At 54.2% G+C, this 7,960-nt stretch overlaps 1 protein-coding gene across 1 annotated transcript; it reads left to right on the top strand.

Moving 5' to 3' along the window:
• Positions 1–619: 619 nt before the first annotated feature.
• On the top strand, positions 620–6,034 carry LOC136939536 (transcription factor COE2-like). The gene is made up of 10 exons (XM_067232160.1): positions 620–698; positions 2,981–3,122; positions 3,595–3,725; positions 3,851–3,977; positions 4,270–4,358; positions 4,600–4,665; positions 4,908–5,082; positions 5,297–5,479; positions 5,636–5,803; positions 5,934–6,034. The coding sequence occupies exons 1-10, from the start codon at positions 684–686 to the stop codon at positions 5,963–5,965; spliced, it is 1,128 nt and encodes a 375-aa protein (XP_067088261.1). The 5' UTR covers positions 620–683; the 3' UTR covers positions 5,966–6,034.
• The last annotated feature ends 1,926 nt before the right edge of the window (positions 6,035–7,960 follow it).

The raw sequence follows: 7,960 nt of genomic DNA on the forward strand, positions 1-7,960 counted from the left end.
AACTCTAATGTACATGAGAAACACCCATACATAATGAGACTCCTCTATACAAACACGTGCAGCACGGCCCCAAACATATAGAACTCCCCCCTCTCTCTCCCCCCCCCCCCCCCTCTCTCTCTCTCTCTCTCTCTCTCTCTCTCTCTCTCTCTCTCTCTCTCCGTTCTCCCTCTCCTACTTCCTGTGTCCCCAGTGAGGACTCGGATACAGAATTGCGGGAGACCAGGGTCCCCAGAGGCCTCCATACCACCCCTCCCCTCCTCCCTCCTCCCTCCTCCCCTCCTCCTCCCCCTCTCCCCTCCATACATCACTGTCTCCTGTTCACTTTGAAACCCAGCAGCAGCTTTCCCCAGCCGGCCTCTCACCAGCCTCATCTTCTGATTTAAAGTGTAACAACATTGACTCTAATACTAAACTAAACAGCCGTGATTACTGTCAGTGTGGATCACACACACACACACACACCTTACTTCCATCCTTACCATCTATGATACACTGTTTGCGAGTGCCCTAAACAATCCTTGTGTGTCCCCTTTCATTAGCGAATCTTTCCCGCTCAGAAACAAATATTCTGTCTTCGTTTTTTTTCTTCATGTCCTTTTTTTCCCCTTCGCAGGTTTTTCTTGAAGTTTTTCCTGAAGTGTAACCAGAATTGTCTGAAGACAGCAGGGAACCCACGGGACATGAGGAGATTTCAGGTACGAGGCTCGAGCTGACAGACAGGAAGTGTCACGTGTGAGTGCATGAAAATAAACATGTTTTTTTAAATAATCAAAAACGAAACCCTGCCCTTCCATCGAAGGAGAGCGTTCTGTTCCCCAGTGTGGTGGAGTTGGTTTCCCACAGCATCGTCTTAGAGGTTAGGGTCGACAGGGACAGCATGGAGGGAAAGTAAAAATGTGAGAGTAAAACAATCCACAGAGAGATGGGAAGGGAGATGGGGAGATAGATGGGGGAGAGAGATGGGGGAGAGAGATGGGGAGAGAGATGGGGGAGAGAGATGGGGGAGAGAGATGGGGAAAGAGATGGGGGGAGAGAGATGGGGGAGAGAGATGGGGGATAGAGATGGGGAGAGAGATGGGGGAGAGAGATGGGGGATTGAGATGGGGAGAGAGATGGGGAAAAGAGATGGGGAGAGAGATGGCGAGAGAGATGGGGAGAGAGGAGGATGGGAGGGAGGGAGGAGGAGGGCAGGAAATGGGCTTAGGTGTTTCAGGAAGTTGTCAAGAATTGAGTGATTGGCTCCAGATGGGGAAAGGTCACGCTTCGTGACCCAGGAAGTGGTCACATGGGACACTCCTGCCTCACTTCCTCTGCCGTCTTTCAGCACAGGAGCCCCTGTCTGGCATTCTCTCTCCCCCGACCAGCCCCTCTCTCGCCCCCTCCTCCCGTCTTCCATGTTTGTTTTAACTCCTGCGCTGTGTCACATGCTGAGAAGTTACGAGCCCTGGTTCCCTCCAAGGCCCTCACCTCCAGGGTTAAAAGGCGATCAGAGCTGGACAGAAGCCCTCGCCGGATGATCGATAATTTACAGTTCTTTTCCGTCTCCGCCACCTACAGTACGAGCACATCTGCTTTCCCTCTCTTTTTCCACTTTCTCCCTCCGTCTCTCCCCTCTCCCTCCCTCCCTCTCCCCTCTCCCTCCCTCCCTCCCTCCCTCCCTCCCTCCCTCCCTCCCTCCCTCCCCTCTCCCTCCCTCCCTCTCTCGCCTCTCCCCCCCCCTCTCGTCTCTCCCCTTCCCCCTGAACCTGGACTCTCCGTCAATACCTAGTTTGGCACTGTTTACAAAACACTAGAGGATTAGAAATCTCTCTCTCGGAAAGATATCTGTTCACCACCAGACAGCCCCCCCCCCCCACTACCACCACCACCAACAACACCACCAACACCACCACAAGCTCGTGGACACGTGCACTGGGTCCAAAGAATTAGTATCGCATAAATACCCTGTTAGAGGGGTGGACAGGCATGCAGGGGGAGCGTCAGGATGGGGCGATCTGTATTCACGTCCTCCATGGAGAACAGATGTAAACTGGACGGGGAAGGGACACACACATGCTGCTGCCAGAAATCAAATTAGGACCTCCATATATCACCCACTCCTTTAACGGCCAGTAAAACCAGGAGATTCAGTCCATATGTCTGGTGTCGAGGAAGCATCAGACAGAGACACAGACTGTACCTCAGTGTAGGGCGCTGCATCCTGGCCCAGCGTGGGGAGGGAGGAGAGGTGGAGGGGAGAGGTGGAGAGGTGAGGAGGAGGAGAGGTGGAGAGGTGAGGAGGAGGAGAGGTGGAGAGGTGAGGAGGAGGAGAGGTGGAGGGGAGGAGAGGAGAGGTGGAGAGGAGGAGAGGTGGAGGGGTGGAGAGGAGAGGTGGAGAGGAGGAGAGGTGGAGGGGAGGAGAGGTGGAGAGGTGAGGAGGAGGAGAGGTGAGGAGGAGGAGAGGTGGAGAGGTGAGGAGGAGGAGAGGTGGAGGGGAGGAGAGGAGAGGTGGAGAGGAGGAGAGGTGGAGGGGAGGAGAGGTGGAGAGGTGGAGAGGAGAGGTGGAGAGGTGGAGAGGTGGAGAGGTGAGGAGGAGGAGAGGTGGAGAGCAGAGGTGGAGGGGAGGAGAGGTGGAGAGGTGGAGGGGAGGAGAGGTGGAGAGGTGGAGAGGAGGAGAGGAGGAGAGGTGGAGAGGTGGAGAGGAGAGGAGAGGAGGAGGAGAGGTGGAGAGGTGGAGAGACGGTGAAGGAAAAGAGGGATGAGGGGCAGAGAGGGGGATAAGTCCACAGGGAGATCCGTGCAAGGGGGAGGTGATCAGAACCGGCTCAGGAATATAACGAAGAGGCTGAAATATTAGGATCACCTGCATCCTGAAATGGATCACTGCTGAGGGGCTTAGCCAGGAGACAGGCAACCTGCGGAATGAAGGGTTGTGTTCTTCACTGTGATGAATGTAGATCTTGTTCCTCTCCTCCCTCCCTCCTCCCCCATCTCTCAGGTGGTCCTGTCCAGCACCGTCAGTGTGGATGGTCATGTGCTAGCCGTGTCTGACAACATGTTTGTCCACAACAACTCCAAACATGGCCGCCGGGCCCGCAGACTGGAGCCAGGAGAGTCAGGGGAGAACGGCATGGAATATGGTGAGACAACCTCACCCCTACACCCCCTATCCCTCACCCCTACACCCCCTATCCCTCACCCCTACACCCCCTATATCCTCACCCCTACACCCCCTATCCCTCACCCTTACACCCCCTATCCCTCACCCCTACACCCCCTATCCCTCACCCCTACACCCCCTATCCCTCACCCCTATACCCCCTATATCCTCACCCCTACACCCCCATCCCTCACCCCTACACCCCCTATCCCTCACCCCTACACCCCCTATATCCTCACCCCTACACCCCCTATCCCTCACCCTTACACCCCCTATCCCTCACCCCTACACCCCCTATCCTCACCCCTCTACCCCCTATCCCTCACCCCTACACCCCCTATCCCTCACCCCTACACCCCCTACCCTCCACCCCCTCTCCCCCCTGCTGTGGGCCACAGTGTGCCGTCCCTTAGCGAGTGAGACTGAGTGTGTGGGCCTCTCTCTGCCTGCAGCCACCCCCTGCATCAAGGCCATCAGCCCCAGTGAGGGCTGGACCACGGGCGGAGCCATGGTTATCGTCATCGGGGAGAACTTCTTTGACGGTCTCCAGGTGGTGTTCGGCAGCATGCTGGTGTGGAGCGAGGTAGGAGGAGCAAGGGGAATCGAGGGGAGAAAGGGATTCGAACCGGAGACCTCTTGATCTGCTATACCTCTGAGCTATAGCCCGCTAGTGTTCACCCTGCTCCGGTGTGTGTGTGTGCTTCTCAGCTGATCACGCCTCATGCCATCCGAGTGCAGACGCCCCCCCGACACATCCCCGGGGTGGTGGAGGTCACGCTCTCGTACAAGTCCAAACAGTTCTGCAAGGGAGCGCCTGGGCGCTTCATCTACACAGGTGAGGAACACACACACTGTACCTACACACACATGTGCAGCACACACACACACACACACAGTACTAACCCTAACCCATACAGTACACACACACAGTTCTAACCCTAACCCATACAGTACACACACACACACACACAGTACTAACCCTAACCCATACAGCACACACACACACACACACACAGTACTAACCCTAACCCATACAGTACACACACACACACACACAGTACACACATGTGTGGGGTCTGAACGAAGTCCATTCTGCAACTAAGAACTGTGTGTGTGTGTGTGTGCAGCCCTAAATGAGCCAACCATAGACTACGGCTTCCAGCGTCTGCAGAAGGTCATCCCTAGACACCCAGGAGACCCCGACAAACTGGCCAAGGTGAGACCCCAGCCCCCTCCCAGCCCCCCAGCCCCCTCCCAGCCCCCCAGCCCCCTCCCAGCCCCCCCAGCCCCTTCTCAGCCCCCCCAGCCCCCTCCCCCAGCCCCCCCCCAGCCCCCCAGCCCCCCAGCCCCCTCCCAGGCCCCCCCAACAACACATCACTATCCCCCAGTCCTCCCTGGCTGGACCCATCCTGACGCTGCAGGATCTCGTTTACTAAAAGCCTGGTCTGTGTGTGCAGGAGATGCTCCTGAAGAGAGCAGCAGATCTGGTGGAGGCCCTGTACGGGAACCCTCACAACAACCAGGTAGGCAGCGCCTCGTACCAGAGATTACACACCACATCATCCAACAACACACCACATCATCCAACAACACACCACATCATCCAACATCACCCTGCTAGCACAACAGACCGGGAAAGTCTGAAAGGGAGGGGTGCACAGACGGTTAGTGACACGTCACTAACCGTCTGTGCACCCCTCCCTCTTTCCTGTTTCCCCTTCTCCCCTGCTCTCCCCCCCTCCTCCCCCCTCCTCCCGCCCTGCAGGACATGCTCCTGAAGAGAGCGGCGGACATAGCCGAGGCCCTGTACAGTGTCCCTCGCCCCCACAGCCAGCTGCAGGCGCTGCCCAGCTCCCCGGCCCATGGCAGTGTGATGGGCCTGGGCTCCTACCCCTCCCAGCTGGGGGTCAGCATCGGTGACCCGCTGCAGAGCAGCCAGGGTGAGCAGGACTACGACTCCCAGCATGCACCGCTGCACGGGCCCGTTCAGCGCTTCCTGTCTGGAAGACGCCCAAATCACACACGCTCCGTTACATTTTATTGCTTATCAATGATTTGTGGAGTGATTGGCTGGATCACTACAGGACCAGTAATTGGCTAGATCACTACAGGAAATGACATTCCTCTCTGTTTTCTCTCTCCCTCTCCCTCCAGGCTACATCCGTAACCCCAGCAGTCTCTCTCCTCGGGGATACTCTTCCGCCTCCACCCCTCAGCAGAGCTACGGGGGGGGCGGGGGCATGAGCGGGGGGTACGGGACCGTCCCCATGACCAGCCTGGGGGTGCCAGGGTCCCCCGGATTCAGCAGCCACTCCCCGACCGGCTCCCCCTACGGAAGTGAGTGTCCCCCGCTCCCTGCGTGGCCCGCCTCCCTTCCCCCAGACCCGGCTTTTCGTCGTCCTCCGCTCTCGAACCGACGAATCCTAGTTTCTGCGATCGGCTCGCCAGCCTGGTGGATGGAGTGCTGATTGTTCCCTTCTCTGTGCTCCGCAGTGATGCCTACTAGCCCCACCATCCCAGGCTCCAGCTCGTCCTCCTCCCTGCTGCCTTTCTCCTCCTTCCCCTCCTCCGCCAAACAGAAGAGCGCCTTCGCCCCTGTGCTCCGCCCACAGGGCTCCCCCTCCCCCGCCTGCCCCGCATCCGGGGGCAACAGCTTCAGAGGTAACACACAAAAACACACAGAATCACACACACTCCCTCTCACATGGCTCCCTCCCAGAAAACTGTAATCACTACAACCTCGCCACCAATCATGAGCCTCATTTCTCCTCCTCCTCCTCTTCCTCTCCAGCAATGACCGGCCTGGTGATCCCCCCAATGTAGCACTTGCTCTGCCCCCCCTGCCGGAACACCCACCCCCTCCCCCCCAGGCTCCAAGATGGCCAAGAGAACCAAACCATGACCTCTCACCCCTTCCTCCCCTGCCCTCCCCCACCCCCTCTCCCCACCACCTGTTAGTCTCCGCCCCCCCAGCTGGACGACGGGTGGGGGGGAACAGTCCAAAGAACTGCCCACCACCCATGAAGGAAAAAAACAAATCAATCGCCGCGGCAACGTCGGTTTCCTCCGCTGGCGGGATCGGTTACCCCTGCGAGTCACGTTCCTCGTCTCTGCGTCGCCCGTGACGACGTCAGCAGACACAACATCCTCGCAGCGTCACTGAAGCCTTCTGCCTTCCCACCCTCCTCCAACGCCACTCCCACACCCTGCCCCGCCCCGCCCCACCCCGACCTGGTCTGGGGCAGGGAACCAGAACTGATTCACCCCGTCGATGATTTGTTGTTAGAGCACTGAACTATGTGAACATTACATTACATTACATTTAGTCATTTAGCAGACGCTCTTATCCAGAGCGACTTACAGTAAGTACAGGGACATTCCCCCGAGGCAAGTAGGGTGAAGTGCCTTGCCCAAGGACACAACATCAGTTGGCATGACCGGGAATCTAACTTGCACCCTTCGGATTACTAGCCCGATTCCCTCACCGCTCAGCCACCTGACTCCCTGAACGACTGACATCCATGATAGACCTCCTAGGACTGAATGCTTTGTGTTGAGACTCTTGAGGAGCAGGGAGCTCCCGCCCGGCTGTGTGAGGACCTCGTGAACAGCATGCATGTACGTCGTGAGTTGGCCTGGAGGATTTTGTAGTAGACTTCTTGAAGGCGATTTACATTCCGAAATTATAGACCCTTTTTATTTTTTGATTCCAATCTCAATTATTTTATGAAGGAAGATGCTTTTTCCTCGGGGTTGTTACTAAAGGAATTCATATATTGATTTATTTAAGAAAAAAAAACAAGCAATTTAACTTATTATTATAGATAGTTTAGGGAATAATATAAACTTGTTTTATAAACGTCTTCCTTTCCTTTCTTTTGCAATTGTTATAAAAAGTAATTATCTCAACGTTGCCACTATACATGTTTTGATGATCTTGAAGGCTTTTGTCACAGATGATGGATGAGTCATTAGTGAGAATGAAAAACATCGTAACATCTTAACTTGATTTGAAATAAAGTCACTGGCCATCACTTTGTTCTCTGGTTTGTCACAGAACATAATTGAAACATTTCATAATTAAAAAATGCAAATTAACTCGCTGTTCTCTATAAAGGACAATTAGTTAGCCTTACCTTTATTTCATTTTTTATGCATGCTATTTCAACACCGATGCCCTGATAGTATTTCGATCCACGTGGCCAGAAAACTTTATGATTTTATTCTTAATTTAACATGTTCCATCCTGATGCAAGTCTCTGGTCACTATGCAGTAACTGTTACAGGAAGCACAAAGGAGACAAAAGGACATGTTGTCCCTGTCTCGCTACGATATTTTCCCTGATTGTGACACAATACACGTTCGTACTCAGGACCAGACTGCAAGTTACAAAGTTGTTTTTTTGTGTTTGACTTGGTTTTATTTATTTACAACTCTTAGTAAATGTAAGTTTACCTAAATATGTATTGTCTTTCTCTTTTGTTCATCCATCCTTTGTTTTGAATGGTACAGAAAAGATGGTTTGAAAATGTGATTTGTATATCGTAAGGTGTACTATATTTTGTCCTTCAAATAAAAAAAAGGAATCACACTTTAAACTCACATGGTCACAATTCATCGCAAGAACGGAGCTTTCGCCATGTTACTCATAAACTGCCCCTTCAAACCATAAGTGCGTTTCCATACATTAACCCCTTAAGAGCAGGAGGATAGACATGGTGGAGATATCTAACAACATCAGCTGACCCTCTAAGAGCAGAAGTGTATATTTTGCGTCGCGTCAGCGCTCTGTAGTGATGCTGGTAGATTTAAAGATG

The sequence above is a fragment of the Osmerus mordax genome, unplaced genomic scaffold (assembly GCF_038355195.1).
Source record: "Osmerus mordax isolate fOsmMor3 unplaced genomic scaffold, fOsmMor3.pri Scaffold_225, whole genome shotgun sequence".
Classification (NCBI taxonomy): domain Eukaryota; kingdom Metazoa; phylum Chordata; class Actinopteri; order Osmeriformes; family Osmeridae; genus Osmerus; species Osmerus mordax.

Coding starts and splice junctions, on each gene's coding strand:
- LOC136939536 (XM_067232160.1), top strand. Junction 4,666..4,907: donor GGAACCCTCACAACAACCAG/GTAGGCAGCGCC, acceptor CCCGCCCTGCAG/GACATGCTCCTGAAGAGAGC. Junction 5,083..5,296: donor CCCGCTGCAGAGCAGCCAGG/GTGAGCAGGACT, acceptor CTCTCCCTCCAG/GCTACATCCGTAACCCCAGC.